This window comes from Parasteatoda tepidariorum, chromosome 4, assembly GCF_982258835.1.
Source record: "Parasteatoda tepidariorum strain Cologne lab strain chromosome 4, Ptep-v5.0, whole genome shotgun sequence".
Taxonomy (NCBI): Eukaryota; Metazoa; Arthropoda; class Arachnida; order Araneae; family Theridiidae; genus Parasteatoda; species Parasteatoda tepidariorum.
In genome coordinates, this window is record NC_141758.1 from 39,895,943 (window position 1) to 39,920,889 (window position 24,947).

A 24,947-nucleotide genomic window follows, 5' to 3' on the forward strand; every position below is an offset into this window, starting at 1 on the left:
TAAAAGAAAATTGTATCGTTTTACAGTTGGCAGTAATGTGATTATTGTGCTTGTGAGGAAATACTGAAAGTAAATGGCAAAATTAGAATGAAATCAATTGAACCTTTTTTCTCCTTTCGCTATAAGGTATGTTATTATTATTTTAGTAATAATATGTTTAAGAATTCCAATTGTACTCATATCATTTATTTTTCAAAAAGATTTTCAATTATCTAATTTTTAATGCAAACGAAATAATTTGATTAAATTTAGTTCGAAATATTTTATTTCATTTATAAATAATAAAACTGATACAATTTATAAACAATAAAACAAATTCATTTTCCTATTTAAACTAACAATTCTTTGCCTGATCAAAAACTGATTTAATTTAATAAGAATATACTCAGTTTCATTGTATATTTAGCTTACCAGCTTTTAAAACTAAATTCTGATGTTTTGGAAGTGTCTTGAGAGTTATTAAAAAATGCTCGTATGCTTAAAGGAAAGTATTTTTCTCCCCTGAAATCTAAGAAAAATCTAATGATATTTGGTTGCAAATTTTCAAAGATTACGTAAGCACATTAGTATGCAATAGAATTATTTCATATGTTAAGTATCAGCGTGCGTTTGCTGTGTACTCAGGATTTGTAGCATTAGTGTAGGTACACAATATTGAATAATATGAGCTTTCATAATTAAAATATTAATAGTATTTTTACATTTTAAATAATTATTCATAGATTTTTCTTCAAATAATAATTTTATTAATGCCAATTTATGTTGCATAAAAATATTAATTTATGTATATTTTTAAGCTTGCTGATATCAAATAACTATTTATTAAAAAAAAACTAAAATGTTTCATTGTATAAAATTTTAAGTTTAAATTTTACTCCAGAAAGTATAACTTTTCAAGGACTTGCAATGCTACGTAATTTTTTTTATGAAATAAAACTCGATTTCTTTATTAATATAATAAATTTTAATTTTAAATATGCATTATATTTTCTTAAATATAACTTTATAACAATTTCATCTAACAAATATGTAGTGTATCTACCACTACAAAAATACAATTCCAATTCACTAGTTTATAAGACATGCTAACTGGATTCCATGGAGGGGTACCTTTCCATAGATGAAGGTTGACATTGTCGATATCTGCTCTCCCCACATTGGTGACCCTGACGTGATGTAAACATGCCTACCTTAACAGAAACTCCGACTTCGATTTAAACACGCCTACCATCGATGGATTGTCCACATTGAACTTGCTACTTGTGACTGTGACATTATCTACCTCCTCGTGCTGTTGCTTCTCAGTTTCGATCACACACAGCGTGCAACGTATTCACTTGACTGCTATTGGCAACATAGGAGCGACCACGACCGTGAACTTAATACAGCTCTCACGATCAGAACTCAAAAAGAACGGTGATCTTAATGCAGCTCTCCTGGCTTCTTACAATACAGCAAAGAATCAACTAGTGGTATCCGTCCATCAGAGATATAATTCTGGTGGGGGAGTACTGTAGTGTATCTACCACTACAAAAATACAATTCCAATTCACTGGTATATAAGACATGTTAACTCGATTCATTGGAGGGATACCTTTTCATAGATGAAGGTTGACATTGTCGATATCTGCTCTCCCCACAAATTATAAAAATTTTATCTTAAATTTAAATTTTTTTATTAAATAAAGCACTATATTTTATAATAAGAATTTGAGTCTTAAGTACCCTGTATAACTTTAATAGATAATTAAATTGTAATGTATTAAATAATATGCATACATTATGTGCCATAAAGTATTTCAATTTTAAGTATCTATGAAAATCAGTGCCAAGAAATACAGTTTAAAAACCTGAAAAATTTGCCTCGCTTTTTTATGGTATATTATAGCCTAGCAAATATTTCTGCAAATGTTGCTAATAACATTTCTTAAAATATTTGTTTTTATTCTAAGGGAATGTTTGCCTTGAGGCAATATAGTACTAAGTCATGCATTTTCAACAGGCGAGATTTTCACATTAAAATGTACCTTATGACATTGTTTTCAGATGTTCAGATGTTACAACTATTTTACACCATAACTACAAAATCAGAGTCGAGTACCATAATCTCATGTCATTTATTTTAAGTCGACAAGCTTTATAACATATTGAAATGCGAAAAAAATACAAATTTTATTGAAATTTATTTTTCAAACTATCTTAGATGGTATATTGCACATTTGTACACATTAATTAATTGCTAGGTAAAAATATTTGCAATTAACTTCTAATATAAGACAATTGATTGGCATACCTATTGTTTGGTTCAGAAACATGACAGAAAGCCAAAAATCATTGCTTAAAAACTATTCAATTTTAAGATTTCCAATTGTTTTATCACAGATTTGGTATCGCAGATTTAGTTCTTGATTCTTCTTCTGTTGCTCGGCGGCCTGTTGCAGGAGTCAAGGCACTTTCCAAAAAGTTTCTTCCAACAATTGACCCCAATTTCATGCAACATTTTCTCAAGTGTATCAAGCCATTTGGTGTGTGGTCTACCTCCTTTCCTTTTTTCTTCACATTTTCGAAAAGTCACTTTTTACATTGTGTAGATACGTCCAAGCCTTAATTAATGAACTTATGTAGTTTTCACAATATTTAGTTTTCTGAATTTGGTGCAGAGTTCGTTATTATAACGGATTATTTTCTTATACAGCACCAAATATTTTTCTCAGTAGGTTTAGTTCCTTATTTTCTATTTGGATAGAATTTAAACTTTATCATTTTGCTCGGTTACCATTGCAACTTGCATGTACATTTTTTTTTAAAAATTCCTATTCAATTTTTTCGTAATTATAAAACTAGTTAAATGTTTATTTCCAAATAGATTATTTATTAATACTGCGTAATTCCCAAATATTTTACAATTGTATTCATTATTTTAATCGCGTATGTTGATTAGACACAATTTTACACGAAGCTCATAATAAAAATACATACAACATATTTTCTGCTTCACAATTGTAAAATGGTTAATAAAGTTAGAAATCAATTTAAGTGTGTTCATCGTAAAATGATGCGTAATAAGGTAATATCAAAGGATTATTTTAAATACAGAAACACCGCTTTTAATTTCAGGCTTTGATTTTGAATAACAAATAAATCAAAAACGTAACAATAACAAAAGAATGATTAATAATAAAGGATAAAAAAAAAGGAATGATTAATAATATAAAAGATAAATACTTTTAAATAATAGATTAAAAAAATTATTTTATAAGATTATAAAAATTATTTTATAAGATTATAAAAATTATTTTATAATCTTAACAATTTTCATAAATATTATAATAAATACAACCAAAGAAATTGGATTTTTATTTAGTAAATTGCATCATATCATTTGATTTATTTGTCCAAGGAGAATCGGCTGACTAGTCATACTTTTCACCTCATGTTTATGCCTATAGCTATTCTAATTAATTTATTTATTTACTTTGACATTTAATGAAAAATAATATATAAGTCAAACATATAAACCAAAAATTTATTTATTAAAAAATATCTGTTGCTACTTTCCGTTATGAAAGAATGCCTCACATGAATAGAAATAGTGGCTACGCGCCTGTTATCATGTTCAAAAAAAAATATTTTTCGTAAAACAAACTAGTAAAGTTAATTTTTAATTGTGCTAATTATGCTTTGCATACAATTGTGAAATTATAGCTATAACTTCATCAAAAAACAGTTAAGAATTTAAACTGCCAATGAAACTGTTAGAAAAATTAATGCTCAGCATCAATTTTAGAGACCAATTTACGCCCGATTTTACCGAATGAATGATATATATATATATAAATAAATTACATGATTTATTTAAAGTCATATTTTCGTGTTTAAACTGCTGAAGCTAAAAAATTTCAAACTAGTACAGGAGTGCGCCGTTCAAATACGTAAAATTAATTTTCCCAGTGTGCCTTGTCATATTTAAATTTTTTATTTTCATAAAAAGAAAAAGAAATTCCCTAACTGTCATATGTTTTGTTTAAAGTTATGGCCCTTTTTTTCACACGCATACACAAAACTTGCTTTTGAAAAAATAAACAAATAAATAAAAAATAGAGCTCATCTCTGAAGTATAAATTGCTGCAGAATGTATTAACATGTTTAAAAAATAAAATAAAAAATTAGTTCTGCATCTGCTGTGAAAATTTATACAACTAATTTTTGGACTGTAATTCAGGGCTCGAAAAACAGCCCGTCCGGCCGTCCTCGGCGGTCAAAAATTCCCCGCGGACAACGAATTTCTCGAATCCGACGTCCGCGCGGACGGCCATTTTCCCGTTAATGTTCGTGATACATTTTCAATTTTTGTTATCTTACAAGAGTCTAGCGCCTCTAACTTCCAAAATGACGCTCTAATCTAGAAATACAGCGACATACTGCGTATGATAGAATTGATGTTTTCTCTGTCTGAGAGTACTGGTTGAAAGGAGTTTTTCGACAATGAACTTACAAAAAAAAAAAAAAAAAAAAAAAAAAAACACACACACATTACGTACTGGTCTTAAACAAGAAGCGTTAAGCGCAATTATGAACATCTACCTAAATGGAAAATCCCTTTCAGATTTCTGTGCAGAGACCTCTGTAAATCATTGGCTTGATTGTGGAACTGGCAAACGTCATATATTTGATTCATTTAACTAGGATACTATTAGCAACCTAGTATATTTCTTTTATTATTGTATGATGTAATCCTAGTATTTTTAATCCTAGTAACTACTAATTCATTGTGCAATTTATATAGATGTTTGAAATAAATAAGAGAAAATTATATTTTTATTTATTTAGAAGCTACGGGTTAGTTTCAATAGAGGACGGGTACATTGTTGGACAAGCCGTCCTCGGGGACGGGTAAAATTTCTGAGTTATTTCGAGCCCTGCTGTAATTAGTTATCGTCACGTCGAAAATGCAGCAGTATTTTCATTAAAAAAATAATACAAATAAATAAGTTTAAAAGCCGTGTTTTTACTGCCAATGCAAAAAAATTAAGACTTAGCTCTAAAATAAGACTTCTATTTCACAGAATGACATTAAAAGATAACTTTTTTTGTCCAAAGGATATTGGGTGGGATCTATTGGATGTGTAAATTTTACTAGGAGCCTAATAAATTTGAATGCGTCATAATCTTTTTTATTTTATTTTGCAGTAAACCTTTTAAGAATTTGATAATATTATTATCCTTCTTTGTGAAGTATTTTACCTACTCTTTCACTTTTCTAATGACCAATGCTAATGGTCAATTCTTTTTTTATAATGAATTGCATTTTTCTAATGCAATTCATTATAAAATATAAATGATAATTATTAAAAGTTGTTCGAAATGTTAGAAAAAATTCATTATGCACCATTCTGTTTTATTCTTTGCCATATTTTATTTAATTATTTATTTTTGATTGCTTTCTGTCAGTTAAAAATCCTATTCACCGATACTTGATATATTGTTGTTTACTTGTGCTTCAGATGTTCCATTATAAACAAGTAAAAAAAAAAAAAAAACTCGTCTCATTTTAACGTTTTGCTACTTTACTAACTGCAATACTTATAAAAAACAATTGTACAATTTAGAGATTTCATTATTACGATATACTTTACTCAGATTTAGATTTAAGATAGAATGAAAACAACAATGCAAGAAACAAATGCTATTAATTTCAGCTACGAATTCGTTCAGCATCGAAACAAAAGATGTCGCTACTAGTGACGAAAAATTCAACGAAACTCTATTATCAAGGCAAGATGAGTAAGACGATTTATTAGCGAGTTGCAGGCAGACGAATTGCGTAATCTGATATCTTATCTATCCTTGCTTTTTCTCGAAGTTTTTATCACTTAACATCTCAACTTTCATTTCTCAATAAATTTTAAAAATACTCTAATAAAATTGCTTGGTGTTGCGTTAAATTTTTTATGAAATTTTGATTGTTACACTAAAATTCGTTATTTCATGACCATTATTTACTAAATTATAATTTCTTATTAAATTTACCTAAAATATTATTCCCTCTTTCTATTATTGTTATAGATTTAACAATGGTGAGACTAGAAAATTTTCTACGTTGGGTTACAACCCCTCAGACAGGCTTAAATACGCATATGCGTGTAAAACTATTATTTTCCTTTAAAATATTTAAAACTGAAATAGATGTTATAAAATATTTTTAGAGTGGCTAATCAAAATTCTATAGTGGATTAAACCTAGCTAAGCTATAGTAAATTCCTTTAAGAAAAGCAATCTATAATATGTGATGACTTATACATGAAATAAAAATGTATAATGCGTGATAATATAATTGAAACTGAAAAATATTATAAGAATAATTACACCTCGGAATTTTTAATTATCTAATTGAACTAAATATTTTCGACTCGTGACCATCTATAGAATGGTGCCTACTTTTCTTTCGGAGTAGAAAAATTCTCGTAAAATGAAAAAAAGAAGTGTTTACCTTTTTCAAAAACTAGACTTGGATGTAGTATTACAAAGGACGTTTAAAAATTTTATTAAAAAAACTTGTTCCATCGAAGTTTTAATTTAATGTGATAAATATTTTCGACTCGTGACCATCTTTAAAATGGCGCCTACATTTCTTTCGGAGTAGAAAATTTCTCGTAAATTGGCTGTAAAAAGAAGTGTTTACCATTTTTAGAAACTGGATATAGTATTACAAAGGAAGTTTAAAAATTTTATTAAAAAGATTTGTTCCATAGAAGTTTTAATTTAATGGGATAAATATTTTCGACTCGTGACCATCTTTAAAATGGTGCCTTCTTTTCTTTCGGAGTAGAAAATTTCTCGTAAAATGGCTGTAAAAAGAAGTGTTTACCATTTTCAGAAACTAGACTTGGATGTAAGGACAAAGGAACAAGACAAAGGAAGTTTAAAAATTTTATTAAAAAGACTTGTTCCATCGAAGTTTTAATTTAATGGGATAAATATTTTCTACTCGTTACCATCTTTAAAATGGTACTTATTTCTTTCTTCAGAGTACCAAATTTCTCGAAAAATGGCTGTAAAAAATTTTTGACCTCTTTGAAAAAGTGGACTTACATGTAATATAGTAATGGGACTTAAAAATTTTATTTAAAAATTTACACTGTGAAACTTTTCTTTAATTATATAAATATTTTCTATTCGCGAACATTCTTAAAATGGCTCTTTTATCTTTGGTTCGGAGCCCGGTTGCAGAATTTACGCAGTGAATCTGCAGCACTATTTTCATAAATCCAAATTCGTCGGCAACCTTTACATAATTAGACAGAGATAATAATTGTGAAAATTAAGCTTATTCTAACATATATGTGGCAAAATTTGTAAATGTAAGGTCCTTAAAAGTTATACATAAAAACTTTATGTCGTTTAAACTTAAGTTGGATTATACGCGAAATGGAATAAATTCCTGTACGGTTACATTTGTTATCTAGTAACAGAAAAAAAAAAATTACCTTTTTTATTCTTTGCGATGTTCTCTCCAGTTAGCTTCTTAATATTTATTAGAAACAAGTTTGGATATGCTTCGAAAAGGAGTGTCAGCCATCTTCCCCTGTTTATTTGCTTACTTTTTAAAAGTAAAAAGGAAATTTGATAAAAAATAGTCTGCAGCATCCGTTACCGTGCTGGAGGATTTTTGTAACCAAGGTTCAGAGTAGTAATTTTCTCGAAGAACGGCAGTAAAAAAAAAATAGTTGACCTTTTTTCGAAAAAGTGGTTTTACATGTAATATAATAATGGGGACTTAAAAATTTAATTTAAACATTTCATGGCGGAACTTTAATTTTCTGAGATAAATATTTTCTATTCGTGAACATCTTTAAAATGATCCTTTTAATCTTTGCTGTGGAGTAGGGAATTTCTCGAAAGATGGCGGTAAAAGAATATGTTAACATCTTTGAAAAGTGGAAAAGTAACCGCCCCTTTTTTAGTCCTATACTATTAACAATATGCATATCCGTAGTGGAATGTGCTTATTTTGACTAAAAAATGCACTTTTCCTGAAGAAACATACCTTTTTTTTTTATCCCCAAATTCCGATTTATCACTCCCAAAATACTGGTAGTAGTCAAAGTTTCGTAAAGCTGACATTTATAATTTAACAGCTATAACGGCTCTAAAATGAAAAACTTTAATGTTACTTTAATGTGACGCGTTGCTCTTCATATCTTTTGTATGATTGGTTAAACTTTGATAATTCTTTCTTTTACATAAAGTTATAAGTCCTTGGCCCAAAGACAAATATTTAATTTAATAGCGAATTTAGATGAATTAAATAATTTTTACTATATAATTTGTTAATGATGAAAAAAAATTTGAATTGATCAAAATTTTTATACATTCAGAATTTTCAGATTTTTTTTTTAAACCTTAAATCTAGATTTTCATACCATTTGATCAATAAAAAAAGTACTTAAAAAATTAATTATAGAATGTTAAGAAAATGACATCCAATTTTGAGATTACATCTCACTACAATACTTCAGAGGAACCTTTAAATGGAAGAGTTAATCCTTTATTTAATCAATTTTACCTCTAAAGTTAAGAAACGCCAATATTTTTAAGAATTTTGCAGATACAAAACCGGAAGACAGTCATCTTTCTTTTTTTATTTTGATATTTGCCCTTTTCTTTAAATTATGTATTTTTGATTTAAAATATACTTCCAACTGTCTTCATAAGTAATCAAGTAACAGATTCATTAACTAATTTTAAATTGTAGAGGAGTCTATTTTTAGAACCTAGATCAAGTAAAAATGTTAAAAGGTGGAGCAATTGAAATTTTTACTATAAAATTTAGTTCGTAGTCAGCCTTTTTATTTCAGTGTTTTAGATGAAATGTTTATAAAAAGTTGAAGAAAGCTCTGCAACAAAGCTGAGTTTTTTTTTTTTTTTTTTTCAACGAAGCTGCCGAATGTCTCTTTTGCTGTCACTTTTGCTGAGGATTCTGATTTAAAATGTTTTTAAACTTCAGGATACATAAATTCATTAAATGTGTAAATAATCTGATAATCATATAGGGATATTTATAAATGATGGCAAAAATTAACGAATTTCTGACATATTGACGGAATTTACTTATGCAACTACAGCAGAAAAATATCATTGAAAGCGCGTAAATTGTAAATTATATATACCTATATATACATGCATTCTCTACATCATTTTAAAGTATCTAATTTTACATGCCAAAATACAAAATTTGAGCGAATTTGGCCAAATAGTTCCTGAGAAAATGAATTTTAGAAAAGTAGGGTATTTAAAAATCGATTGCTCAGAAACTATTCGACCGATTTCGCTCAAATTTTGTATTTTGCCCTGTAGAATTAGATACTTTAAAATGATGTAGAAAATTTTGCACATTACAATTCAATATTTTTTGACTCTTATTAAATAAAATAATAAAAAATAGTAACTATTTACTAAAATGTATTTTTTACATGGAATTTATTATACTTGGACAAACAAATTTCAAAGATGTGTACAAAAATTTTTCAATTTGCTTAAAACTTTCTCGAGATATGAGAATCTTTCAAAAGTGATGAGCGCGAAGTTTTTTAATTTTAATCTGATAAAAAAAGAATTATTTGCATTATTTTAATTCATTTGTAGAAAGTAAAAAGTTCTTAAAAAAATTAAAATTTAAAATTTTTAAATTTTGAAAGTATTATTTATAAAATATTTTTGTTTAAAACATATTTTTTACTTTTCCACACTCAGGAGAGAAATGGTTATCTACTCTAGTGTAATTTGAGTTCCATGGTTTCGAGATCCTCTGTGCCATTTTCCCTTATTCTTTTCTCTTTTTTGAGTCAGACATAGTTTCCAGTCCCATTTAATTTCTTTTTACTTGAGTGCCTATTAATGCAAGTTTTTTTAACCTTGAATTTGGCATAGTGAAATCGCATCCGGTTTTTGTGCCATTAAATTTTATACTTAATCCACCCACTCTTTTCGAGGCAGGAAATAATAGTTTAAACAAAGCAACCATCCCAAATACACCATATTTTTACTAATCTTTAAATTAATATTAGGGAAAAAATAGTAAATCATAACAAGTAATTACTACGGTGCATTGTTAAAAATATTTAATTTAATTATTTTGACTTTAAAGGCGAAGAAGCAGAAATATCGTGTTTTTCATTTTAATCCTCCTGTTGCGCTTTTTTAGTATTTTATCCTAGTTTTCTAATAAAACTGCACTAGTCTTCTGTATTCCTCCATTTCGTCTCTTGACATTTTCAAAGAAGCATTATTAGTTTCACTAAAGTGGCGCTGTTAGCGCGAAGTAGAAAAAAAAATTATTATCGTTTTTTCAATCTTTTTTTAAGTTTTTATGTTAATATATTTCGAAGTTTCGATCTAGCGATCTGAGATCAATTTCACTGTGCAGGATAAATATAAACACATGATTTTAGCGTATTTGCTGCAAAAAAATTAGAGTTTTCAGGTCATGAGTATATGATTCGAAATGTTCGCTAATATCGATCGAGTCTCAGAATCTCGTTTTTCTTAGATGCTGATTAATTTTCTCGAAAACACGCAAATTATTGCTTAAAATATGTACATATTAGAATGCATAATTGTAACCTAATCAGAATATATAAATATAATTTGTAAATCATTTTAATATAAATTCTTGTTAAATAAAGATTTAATAATATTTCAAATCAAATTTTCATAATATAAGAAATAGTTTAGTTTTAATATTGAAAACAATCAGGGTTTGGAATATACAAATTACAACAACAATTAAATACCGATACCGCCTGAAGAACTGCATTTAACGATTATAAACTTCATAAAATAGAATAACAAGGTATTATTATCATATTAAACGTTTATTGCATTTGAAGAGGAATTACTACAAATGAAAAATAATTTTAAATATGGTTTTTATAATAAAATATTTCATGCTTGAAAACGAAAAAAAAAACACACTTATTTTATATACTAGGGAGTACTGCCCAACACGCTTTGCTCACCAATCCCTCGATTGTTTTTAAAAATCAATATTTTTTATAAAACAAAGAACATTTTGTTTCGAAAGAATTATAATTACTAATAAACTATATAGTTATTAGAATTTCATGCAGAGACATTTTGTTAATATATTAATCATAACGAAATGAAAGATCAAATTTGAAAAATAATCAACTGAACTTGAATTTTTTTTTTTAACTTAGGAATATAGAGTGTGTAAAGCAATAAGAAAAATAAACGCTCCCCTATTATGAACTGTATCTTCGTCTGCTTCCGAACATGTCATAACAGGGGAAGCGTTCCTAGCTGCGTATGACAACATTTTTGGCCTTGGGTTCCTATGCCGTTTTAATCCTGTACCCTAACTGTTGCAACTGTATCCTCTTTACATATAACGCATTTAAATTTGTGCATTTCGACAAAAATAAATTAAAAATTGCAAATACGCAAACTAGCCAATGAATTGTGAACCTCATTTTAATATTTAATGGGCATCGATTCTACAAGCTTCTGGAATCCATTTATAGAGAATAACTTCCATACTAGCAGAATATGCGCCACACCATCCCTAGTAACAGTTTTACCTTGACCCCAGTTGGGGTCAAAATTGGTGCCATATAGATCCTATAAGAGCATGCACCAAGGGACCAATATTGGAATGTCTAAAAATTTTTAATATTTGTCTTAGAATGGCTTTTAATAGTGGCAATAACAACTCTTTATGGGGTCTATATTGGTTGAAAAGTGGCTGTAAAATACGGATGAAATTCTGGATTCTATGAAGGGCCAAGTTTGGTTCAGTAATGGATATAAAATATTAGGTTCATCTAGCAATTCTATATAGGCCTAGTTTATCCTTATTGAGTCTAGATTTATGAATATTACTCCAATGAGGACCCAAGTTATTTTGCTACTAGAGATGTGAACCAGGTAAGGTGAGTTCACGGCTTCGTGGGATTTTCGCCACATAGCCCATTACCAGTCTTCAGATTCCTAATGTAGTCTTTCCAGACACCTCTGTAAACAAATTCTGGCATTTAGGGAAGAAATAAGACGTTTCCTTTTAGACATCTGACTAGTTATTATCATGATCCGCTGCATTTCTATGTGCTTGGTTCGAACCGAAATTGGTCTGAAAGTATCTTGGTAGTATCTTGTCAGTCGAAGTACACTAGAGTTCTTTTTCTACCGGAAACGGAGGGTTGAAAAACGGTTGGGTTTAATGAAAGCTGTTTCTGAGAAAAACAATTCCAAGGTTTGAAAATTTTCAAGAGCAGATTGAAATCGTAAAAATAAAAATATACACGAACGTTACAAGCATTTATTTTTATCCTCTAAAATTTCAAAACAAAATTGTAATTTTTTTCTGTTAAAATGATTGCTGTTGTTGTAGTTCATTTACGTCACACTATAGCTGCACAAGGGGCTATTGGCGACGATCTGGAAAACATCTCTGAGGATGAACCGAAGACATGCCATCAAAATTTTGATCCTCTGCACCCTCGCTTCGGTAGCCCGACGACCTGCACGCGAGGTCGAGCACTTTACGGTAAAACAGTTTAACGAGGATTAAACAAAAATATAATTTTAATAATGGTTAGACAACAACCGTTTTTCCCTTAAAATTCCCCCTCCTAACTCATACTTCATTACTATTACCGTCTCCTAATTCACATTACTCCTTATTCCACTTGTCCACGCGTGGACAGAAACCGTTATTACCCAGTACGATTCATCTTCATTGTGGAAATAATAAACTGTTCTTGCTCATTCATCTTCAAATGGAACAACCACAACATAACGATTACTCTGTTCTAGACAATAGCAGAGGGTACTATTGCTAACTTATGAGAACCTAGTGAGTTCCGCTGCTTTCTTAATCGTTGCTCCTGATAAAACAATACGTTTTTTTTTAAAATGGTGAAATATCTATCATTTTTCCCATTCTTTGTTTATAGAGACATGCAGCCACACGCACACCTTTATTTATTCTAGTTCTTCTGCATACTTCGCCCGCCACTAGAGAGCATTTATTAGAAAATCTCAGGTTTCTAATTTATTGACCAATTCGCGTATTGCGTTTCTATTATTCACCATCCACTTGACAGGAGGTGCAAGGGCTCAAAGGTGACATCATTTAAGAACAGCCCCATACTATCATGGCGTAATCTGTTGATGTGCAGTCTGCGAGGGTCAAGATACAGAACAAACGTGCATTTTTTATAACTTCGCAGGTTAAGAAAGGTGAGGTGCATCGTATTCCCTGTTTCTTTTGGTAAAGGGCTATTGTCCGGCATTCACTACATCAGCGGTTTCCAATTTTTTCCGGCCACGGAGCCATGAATAATCATCAGCCTAGCCTTCTTCCGACTTATAAAGTTTAAGTTAACTGCGACCGCATTAACCTATTTAGACTAATTTAGCTTTTTATGACCGACAGTTAAATTTTTACTCCTTGTTCCTAAATATTTAGTCTAGTCTAGTTGTTAAGTTGAATAAAATAAACCGAAAATGAATTTTTAAAAAAATCTGAATTATGGCTTACTTCGAAATGAGAACTAAAAAGAACTACTATAAACGTTGAGAATGTTTATTAGGTAACCATATTTCTAAATTATAGAGTTTAGTTATTTTATTTTGATTTGAAAAGCACGCGATAGGAAATACTATTGCAATATTTTATAAATGCTAGTTCTTTTCATAGTTTGCTCAATATATTGGTAGAAGCATCATATCTTCTTTTAAAAGATGCCATTACCATCTCATAGGCATTTAATTTTACATGAAATAATTTCATAAAGACAGTCGAAAAATTAAATGAATTCTAGATTTAAACTATATCTAATCATATGTTCAAAAAAGTCTCGCTTGTTATACATAGAACAAATTCACGGAGCCTCTTTAACGGAACCCTACGGTTCCACGGAACACCATTTGGGTACCGCTGCTCTACACTAACATTAAAGGTATAAGTATTTACTACATTGATAAATCGAAACTTTTAGAAATATTTTTTGCTAACAGAAAAGTAATGTTTTATATTCGATTTCCAAATTCTGAATTACGAGGGTTGGCATAACAGCCAGCAGAGGTCCCAGTTGATTAAAACCTCCCGAACGAATCTATTTTCTTATGAATTACACTCGATCGCGGTTTTTTTATCATAAAATTAAAGCTACAAATATTAAAATTTGTCCAGTTAAATTGCATGGTATATAAATTCTTCAAATAACTTGGAAGTAGCCAATAGTTTACAACGATTAATGCTAGCGATATTATACTATTCGTTTTTTACCGTTGAGTATAATTATCGTATTTTCGATCATTATCGCAAGACATACCATGAACGATATGTTAAGATGAAACATTTTAAAACAGCAATAACTTGCAATATATCACGCAGCACTAGCTTTCAACTATCTTCGCTGGTTAGGCAACTGTTTCTTTGATATATACACGATACCGTGTAAAAAAAACTTGTAAAAAATTCTCGAAGAAATTTATTTAAGTCACCACATAAATTTTTAGCTGCCAATTTTGCGTCAGAAAAGTTAAATAGTCCGGCCACCGTAAGAAGACGATTAAATGTCAAATCAAGTGAGAGTATATTAGTTAAAAGGGGGGGGGGGTAACGTAGAACGGTAGGGAAAATGCTTTGCGCCAATAGGGATTTTTTAGAAGTCTAAGATCATTCGTCTTCTAACGGTAGATGGACTATATGTTGCAATAATTAGTGGTATAATTTTTTTTTGTTACTTCTCAACTGGAAAAAAATTCCCACGAAAATTCATAAAATTTGCTGTTATGAGAACATTCCTTTAATAGAGTTAGTAACTTAGTACTTAACTAATTAACAAAAATAGAGGCAAATATATAAAGATATGTTTATTATTAGCACAAATAATACAAAATGAAAATAATAAAACTTCAAATGAAAAATTTTCAGCTCTTGTTTTGGTTCTCGTAATGACTCCAAAGTATCTTAAGAGCTAGAGAAAATTTTGATCATAAAATAACTACAAATAAAAGTACTCAGCCATTTGAATATAACTATGATTTTAAATTATTCTTATTAAAGCTAACGATGCAACTGAAAAACAAAATCATACTTTCAAGCATAATTATTGAAATTAAAAATAAAAAAAATCATATATTTTGTGCAGTATCCAGTTAATTAGGAAAGTAAATTTTGAAATCAACATTTTTTTCAAAATAGTCAAACCAATTTCAATAAAAATATTCAATAAATTAATACACAAATTATTAATACATTTAAAAAAAATAGAGATCAAATTTTTGTTGATCAAGTTTTAATTATTATATTCACCAAATGACGAGGATCAATTTTCATTAATTCAATTATTAATAAATAAAATTTTTTAATGCTTTGACCCTGCGAAAATGATAAAATAATAAATTTTGAATCTCAAAAAATACTGAATCGATTTTCAATATCTTTATTTGGTTTTTCTGTGCCACTTTTTTCTACACATAAGATTTCAGTAGTTATTTTTTTATTAATTACAAAAAATTAAAAATTAATTAAAAAATTTTAGAATGCGCACTAAAAAAAGTTTACAAATTTTTTTTTTTTGAAAATGGATACAGCATTATCTGAAAAAAGTTTAAGAGAATGAGCGTTATGTTAAAAAGAACATGGAAAAGCTTTCTTTTTTAACAGAGATCTCGATTTTCTGAAGAAAAAAAAAAATTCTAAAAACCAAAAAACTATAGCGATAGTCGATTGCATCTCAATAATCAGGCTCTTTCCTAAAATTACAATTCAGTATATCACAATTTCGAAACAACAATATATATTATTCATATATATATATTTATATATATATATAGATATAAAACTTTGAGAGAAAAACCTATAAACTTTTTATACACAAATCAAGTAATTTACATTTCAATAAATGGCATAATGTAATATATTATCTATATACATATTAAAAAATCTTTTTTCCGTAATACTGAAAAAATATATAAACAGTAAATTGTGCACACAAACGCTGAGCTATAAAAGCATCATTTTAAATAAGTAAAAATAGCAATTTTAATCGTCTTTCTTTCATTTTAAGCTGCTCTAAAGAATTCAAATTATGAAACTAACAAAAATTTTAAAAAATACTTTTAAATATTTAATTGCAGAGGTATACCACTTTCTGCAATAAAGACTAGTTTAAAATTGTGGCCTCCAACACTTGAATCATAAATAGCAACCTATAACCTATTGCAACAAAAAATATTTTTTAATATAAGAGACGTCTAATATTGCCAAAATGCTATAAATAATTACTTTAAGGCCGCTAAAAACGCGTAATAACAAAGGTTGGTTTCAGTACATTGAGTTTACTGAATTAAAATATAAAATTGTTTGCATTTTTCAGCTGTTGATATCTGAAATAAATGAAAAAAAAATCGAACAGTTTTAATTTGGTTTAAAAATAATTTTCTTTTATTTTCAACTAGTAATAGTTTTTAGTGCATTTTTCCCTACAAAGAAAACATGCATATCTCTAAAAAACATATATATATATATATAATAAATAAAGTGTTGGGAGTGCCAATTTTTAAACATTGGATGCAAATTTAACATTTGAAATAAATGAAATCGATGAAGAATGAAAATCAATAAAAAAATAGCTTTATAACAGCACAGCTTTTTTTTTTTTTTTTTTTTTAGTAAACTGAATAAAAATTGCGTTAACAAAAGAGAGAGTTAATGTTTTTGTTTATTTCCTTAATCAGGCACTGCTAAGCATATTTAAAAATGTCACGAGACTATCCTTTCTAGGTTTTCTGGGAATATTAAGTTCTTTTAAAATATCAGCTTTTACAGCATTAAAAATAATTGAGCAATCACGATTCATCTATTAAAGTGATCTTTAGTACACAATTCTCTAGCAAATGCTATAAAATAATTAACATAATTTTCAACTATGTTGGAATTAACTGTCAATAATTGCAATTTGCAAGCTTTTAGACTAGGAAGATGCCGGTATACAATTTTCCGCACTATTTCTTAGAACGACATTTCCCCCAGAAAAGCTAATAATTTTGAGTCGTGACTTGTGCTCAAAGGGTTAAAAAAAAGTTTTGAACAGTCACATTTTTAAGAAACTATATAAGTCGCTATATCTTGCAACATAATGCGGAAAAATTTCTTAAAATCAAATTTTTTCTTTGTTTCAGAATTTTTTAAATTGCACAATTTTATTAAAAAAATTCTTTCAGAAAAAACAAGACATATGTTGTGCTATAAATTGTTTATTAGAATATTTTGACAATTTTTATGAAATTAGAAAGAAAATTTGAGTGTAATTTCTTTCAGTTAGGACTTTGCCGGCAAATAAATATGAGATAGCTGCCGTCTTGCGATGTATTTTATTTATTTTACTTTAATCCAAGAAGAGATTAATGAGAAAAATAAGACAAATAGATCAAGAATTTAAAGCGTATTAAGAAATAATTTTATATCCTAGTCCTATCCATTAACGTGGCTTGATAAAAATTTCGTGATTTTCCTTCTTTGCTAGCAAGAATAAGCATGGTTAATAACTTATTTAGCATTAACACCATAGTATTCCCTTGAAATAACAAATTTCTCCCCCCTCTGATTTTCACAAATAGATCTGCTGAGAAGCTATTTACCCATAACATAGTAATTTTTCCTTTCAATAACCAGAACTCCGCCCCCCCAATAATAGACCTTTTGAGAAATTTCCCTACACATCATAGTTTTCCCCTTCAAATACCAGATTTTTGTTTTAGAAATTTATTCTCTACAATCTAGTCTAGCCTTGAAAGTTAGTTTTTGAATTATTCAAACTTAATATTCCCATTGATGAAAGAAATGAATCACAAAATATTCAAAAATAAAAAAAGATTAAAAGATTAGCTTTTTTTAAGAATTGTACCTTGATTAAATGTATAAGCTGTGCCTGTACAATAAAAATATACAAACCATTAGTTATGACAACAATATGTACATAGAATATATACATTAATCGTCTCACAAGCCCCAATACGTCTTTGGCTCTCATATTGCAACAGACATTACCAACATTGAAAACTTCTCTCATTCTTTATACATTAGCTAATAATATTTTCTTACAAACATTACTTTTCTCTTAGTAGATAAAAATATTTTAGTTATTTAAAAAAAAAAATCACAAATCATTGCAATGATTATTGTTTATACTTAACTTACACTTCAACCGTCATTATAAAACAATGACACAGTATCAACTTAATTTATTTTTTTTCACTATCTATATGTTGTATAAGATGAGTCAATATATACATTGATTCTTTGGTAGTGACCATGTGTTTAAAAAGTACAGTTATGACGTTTAATGGTATGTTCCGTTTTTTTCAGTATAAAGTCAGCATTTTTTTTTCAATGTGAAAAATGCTGCATTGTATAACAAACATGACTTATAAATGTGTATGGCAATGTTGAGATATAAGTTACCTCGGTTTTAAAACAGTCTAGTTAATAACTAAAATTACAATGCAAGAATCATTTCTATTTACTTTCTCGAAATTTAAAAATTATTTACCCATACGATTACGAATTGCATGGCATTAAAAATAGAAAGTGTTTATTAAAGGAGGTGATTGCAGTACAGGGTATTCTGTAATGACTGTTCTTAATGTATATTATAATTCTTGTCAAAAATTTCTACACGTTAGAGGTCGCAAATTATTGCTAAGAGAAATAATAAAAAACGTTACCGAAGTCTAATGACGACGGCTGAGTAAAGTGAAACGTAAAAATCAAAACATGTTTGACTGCTGGAAGAAATGGTAAAATTCTGTATTAGAAAAGTCTAAGCTTCAGCAGCCAATAAAACAAATTTTTTTTGTTTATAATCCCGCTTCCTCAGTAGTGATTTTAATAGTTTTTGTATGTTGCGCGCTTAAATGGAAAGAAACCCTTAATGCACATGCTTTTTTTACTTAATTTTTAAAAAATTTCCATTACGGACAGTGATAAGAAACCCAGTATAAGGAATAAACATAAATATGATTCCAAAAGATAAATGTTTGCGGTACAAAAAGTATTTGTAAAAAAAAAAAAGAAAAAAAAAAAAAAAAAAAAGGAATTAGAAATTTGCTAAAAAAAATATATAAATAATTTTGTTTTTAAATTTATGAATTAAAGTTAATTTATCACAACTACATCAAACTTTTTTAAATGAGGCATATATGTTTATTTCTGAAATATATTTCAGTATATTTTTTCCTACGAAGTAACTGCATCTTAGTAGGTGATTAAAGATATTAACAACTTTTAGCACCTATTTGACTTTAACGTGTGAAGAATTCATAGATTTTAACAACATCAATGAATTCTGTGTAAGATCTTATGATGAAATAAACAAAATGAAACTTAAATGAAATGACTAATTGACAAACATGAGTGTTTGTTCAATATTTATATTAAAGGGAGAAACATTTAACTTCAGACTAATTTATACTTTAAAATTTCTTTTTATAAATTTAAAAATTGAGGTAGCAGTCTTTTTAGGCATTAAAAAGCATGCAATACAATTTAAATTTTAAAAAAAAATCACATTACATCTAGAATTTGAGAATTAAAACAATATGTAAAAAAGCAATGTCACATGCGATCGTTTTAGTACTATAATGAAGTACCTTCTTTAGTGTCAAAATACAGATATGTAGGACAAATTATTAACTGATTGACCAATAGGACAGGAGAACAAGACATTGGTTAGAAATTCTTCCTCCCACCCTATTGAAATGCTTTTCTTCTTTGTTGTAATTTGATGGTTCTTTCTCTTTTTTTTTTTAACACTGAAGAAGGTGCTTCATTATGGTATTGAAACAACCGCATGTGATTATGTGACATCTGCGCTTGTTTTCAATTTTATTTCTATTCAGCATAAAATTAACAATCTTCATTTAAGCAAACATCTTAGCTATTTATAGCTAAAAGACATTATCTCTTTATTATTAGTATTTTTATATAATTCGTGTGATTGATATGTAAATCACATTTAGTGAGCTGCAGATTGTTTTTTGGCAGTTGTTAGTAGATGGTATTGATCAATCTTATTATTTTTTTTCTCCAATAGAAACATTGAGATTGTAAACATAAGAAACTGCATTTCAAATTATGTATTGAACAGATAAATTTTTTAAAAAAAGTACCGAATTAAGTAAATATATGTTTTGCAACTTAATTAAGTTTTTTTTTTTTAACAAAAATAAATTTGCAAATATTAAAAAGAACCATAAACACTTCACTAGCAGCCAATTCAAATAAATCAAACTTATAATAATAATCACAAAATAGAAAACATGACCAGCGACTAAACACAAGCAAATATCAAAATTATAGAGTTCAAAAATAATTGTAAAAAAAATTCTTAAAAGCTATTAAGTGACTCTTAAGTACCAAAAAAAAATTGCGCTATTTTATGTAATAGAGAAAAATAAAACTTTATTATCACTTATTTAATTTTGAAGCTGAAATTTATTACTATTTTTCAGTCTTTAAGATCCTTATAAATATAAGTTTACCAAAGAAAATTTCACAAGTGAGATAAATTTCATACCAATTAAAAAATATTAAACATAAAAAAGAAAGAAATCTAACATTTAAAATAAATGTTTTGCGAAATAAGATGATTTATCGATAATCAGCTAAATTTTGTTAACAGTCAATCTTTAAAAAAAATTAACAAATAATAAAATGAAGGGGAAAAAAGAAATCTATCCATAATTCCTAAGGGTTTCAAAATAAATTACGATTAAAATTAATTTAATTGCTTACATTAACTCCTGAGTAAAAAAAAAAATCGATATTAACAGATCTACATTTGGTCCCTATTTAAAAATAATGAATAGATCAGTTTGTACATCTTCTCGTCAATGAAGCAAAAGGCAGAACACTGAAATGTTAGCCAAAACAATTTCATCCACACAAATACAGACTATTTTTAATCATATGGCAAAATGCACACAAAACAAAATAAGTTCGTTAAAATTAAAGAAAAATAAATATCCAGAAATTCAATAAGAGAATTGTCCTCCTGACATTTGTCATATGGCTTCATAATTTATTTTATCAATTTAAGTAGATTTTTTTTTATACTTCATTTAAGTACAGTAAACCTAGCTGAAATTATCATGCAACCTTTAAATAAAACATAAATAAAAAATGAAGTTCAGGATGGAACAATGTAGCAATTACTTTGTACAAATGTTTAAATTATATTTTGAATTTTGATTCCGGTGACATCAAGTGGAAACAGAAGTCGCGTAGTCTCTATCACTTGAATTCATTTGCCTTTGATCATTGGACAGCGACCACACCAGTTCCTCAGCCGTTAGAGGGTCCATTGCAACATTGGGCGGAGACATGGCGTGGCAATCGAAATCATACAATGTCAAATCAACATCTCCAAAAATTTCGTCCTCACTACTCGTAGGAGAAGATCCAGACGCAGAACTGGTGTTTTCTGTGGGACAGTCTGAGTTCAGGTGTGCAGAACTTGGCATTTCAAAGTATTCAATCTCAGTAGAGGCTGGCATTAGTGTATGAAGGTTAGTGCTAGATGAGGAATCGTCAGATATGTAGTCACTAGAACTATTGTCAGAACCATTGAAAGTACTGGTGAGCACAGAACACCAGTTCAAACGAGAGAATCGGTCACTCTCGTCTGTCCATAAGGCACCATTTTCCACACGTTCGTATGTAGTTCTAGAAAAGGGGGTAGCTTTAAAAGCATCTGTTTCCATGAAGCACCTTTCGTACTCAGATGCGAGATCTGATCCAGTATTCTCCATACCCCTTTGAGATACTGAATTTATCACAGAAGGAGTACCTGGTCTAGAGTCTACATCACTACTAGAGTTGCTAGGTGGTGGATCTAACGTAGTTGTGTTTTTGTGAGGTCTCCACTCAGGTATATAAGGCCCACGTCTCTTGCTGTTGTCGTCGTAGTAAAGTTCGGGTACGTTGATTCCATCCGATTCCATGGAAAGGTGAATGGAGCGTATAAAATTGCTAATTAAAACCTGCCTGCGGAAGTCGTGAGTTTTGAGTTTTTCGAGAGAGAATGCGATCCATTCTTTTCTCTCCTGGTGAGTCCGCGGCCTCTGTCTTTGGTAGACATCTTGACGAGGATCTTCATCCTCCTCAGGTGATCTCTTCAATCCTCTTGATTCTTCTGTATTCATATCAACTACATGGATGCTTGAAATCTCGGAGCTCTGAAACAAAATAAAGACACGCTTTAACATAATTTTAGAAATATATAATATAAGGAAATTTAACAGATTTTTTATATAGTGTGATTAAAACTTATCTATTTATTTAAATTTGACGTACAGTGGGCACAAAACAAACGGACCATCTTCAGGTTCCAGGACTCAATATACTAATTAGTTAGGCCCGGATTTTGATGACAATTGCATTTTTTTGCATTTTTGGACATTCTTTATCCTTTAGAGCATTTTTTGAGATTTATAGGGCATTTTCTTTAAAATTTTAAAGCATTTTTTAAATTTTTTGTTAAATTTTTCTAATTTTTATTATTACACTGTTTCCAAACAATGAAGAAAATTTCTAGGATATTAACAGGTGAAGCAACATCTTTTCAAATTGAAGAAGAATTGTCAGTAAGTGTGACCGTCCTTTTCAAGTACGCACCAATAACATCAGTCGACGTTGAAAGAAGCTTCTCCTGGTATAAAAATTTGCTTTCAGACAAGAGACGCTCGTTTACATTTCAAAATATTATTAAAAAAAAATTTAATAATCCACTGTAATTCTGATATTTAGTAATATTCTGAGATGGAAGTTGTCATATTCATTTAAGTTTCTATACAAAATGAAAATGTTTTGGAGTCAATATATTTTCCTTTTTTTTTTGTTATTTTTGGATATAAAACATATTTGTCAAACTTTAATGAACGTAGAACAAGTATTGCATTGCTTTATATTTTTTGAAACGACTCATAATAATTTTAAAGAGTAAAACATTGTTTTAGTTCAATATTTTTACTTCTATTTAAGTCATGTCTTAAGGCATTTTTAGCGCAATTTTCGCATTTTAAGGGCATTTTTTGCAGTTCATAAGGGCATTTTTTGCACTTTTTAAGGGCATTAATTGAGATTTTTTAGGTCATCAAAATCCGGGCTCTACTAATTAGTATAGACGATATTTTAAGTTAAAAAATCAAACACAAAAACGTTCTTTTTCTGATTAAACATACCTTTTTTTCCCTACAGATTTAGATTTCTAATCCCCAAAATATATGGGTTGGCCGCAATCTGGGAAATATGGTACTAAGTTGAGACTCCTTAATATTAATTTTACTTTTGGCGTATTATATTTCGCCATATTTCGAAGCGAATTGAAAAATTTTTGCATCCAATTATAAAATTGATTATCCGAAGATAATTCCACGCAAAGAAAAATAATTTTTAGTAAATATTTATTATTTTACTTCATAATAGTTGATTTTTACATGATTTTTAAAATTGTAATTTTCCATGATAAAATACGAAGTTTGAATGAAATCTGTAGCATAGTTTCTGACAGATTGAATTTTAAAAATATTACTTTATAAAAATTCGATTTTTCAAAAACTATTTGATAGAGTTTGCTTATTTTTTTTTTTTTTTTTGCTATGTAAAATTACTTATTAATTAGCATATTTGAGGTCACCTCCTCGAACCATTAAGATAATAAATTATTCATGGTGGTCCGTTTATTGTTTAGCCCCTGTACAACAACAAAAAATCGAATAAATATCGAAAAGGAAAATTTTTTTATCAAAAACTTTCATTAAGCAAAAAAGAGTTTATTTTTTTAGTTTTATATGTAAATTGTGGATAAAATATCAAACAGATTGTTAATTTCCAGTTCGTTGTTCATTCAACGTATCCAAGAGACTGTTTTCAAAAGAACTGAAAGATTTCGGTTTTAAAATAAAAAAAATGCAATTATGTGTTATTGGGAGTCAAAATTGGTAAGATAATATTAATCACCCTGTGAATAAAACTGAATGAAAAACTCAGTTTCATAATTTTATCATAATCTTTTATAAATTTTAAGTCATTTGAAAATTGTGGTTTATAAGAAGAAATTAGGAAGAAAAGAAAAAAAAACGTCCACTTAAAAATTTTGAGAATTAGAACTTTTCTGTTTCTACTTCTTTTTATGAAATAGTCATAAGTTGACCTGTTATAAGAGATGTGAAGTTTTAGAACTGAGCAAACTTTTTGTTTTAATTTTTAAAGTAAAGAAATGAGAATCTTTTTTCTAAGGTACCAATAACCCATTAGATCACATTTTATAATAATTATAAAATATAATTGCACCATTAATCACATTAATTACAATAATAGCTCAGTTAATTGTGAAAAGTCGGTGTGTATAAAAGTAAGACCACCTTAGAAGAATTCTGATCAGTGATCACATTACTTCGTAGCGTGAGTTGAAAAACAGCTTTGAAAATTTTTTCAAATGAGGAAAATATTTATATTTTTATTACCAATCCATTATTTTTTTAAAGTCTATTAAAAAGTAATGAAATAAAATCTAACTCAATATTTAAATATTTAGAAATTACACTAATCTAAGGAACACTAAGGTGAAATCAAGATTTAAGATTGGCGGCTGTTAAAATGTTTTAAAAACATTTATATTATGATAAGATATTTCTTTTTCTTATCTAAAAAAAAGGCTATCGAAATCTTCGAATTGTTTTTATTAGAGAAAAAGTTTATCACAGCAGAAGTTGAGAGAAGACCAACAACACATCGCCATGGAAAATCCGCGGTTGAGCAGTGACCTAGTTTGCTGTTCCCAATACGAAGCGTGTACAGGTATCCTTGTTTGACGCTACCTTTAGAGAGCCTCTTACTTTAACTGGTCACTACG

The 24,947-nt window shown here is 28.6% G+C and overlaps 1 protein-coding gene across 1 annotated transcript in view; it reads right to left on the reverse strand.

Annotated features, from left to right (window-relative positions):
- Positions 1-14,886: 14,886 nt before the first annotated feature.
- The window catches only part of LOC107448641 (uncharacterized), a 34,816-nt gene continuing 24,755 nt past the window's right edge, over positions 14,887-24,947 (reverse strand). Inside the window, exon 2 of the mRNA XM_016063923.5 lies at positions 14,887-22,269. Within this exon, the coding sequence (XP_015919409.1) occupies positions 21,295-22,269 (975 nt within the window). The 3' untranslated portion in view covers positions 14,887-21,294. The remainder of the gene's footprint in view (positions 22,270-24,947) is intronic.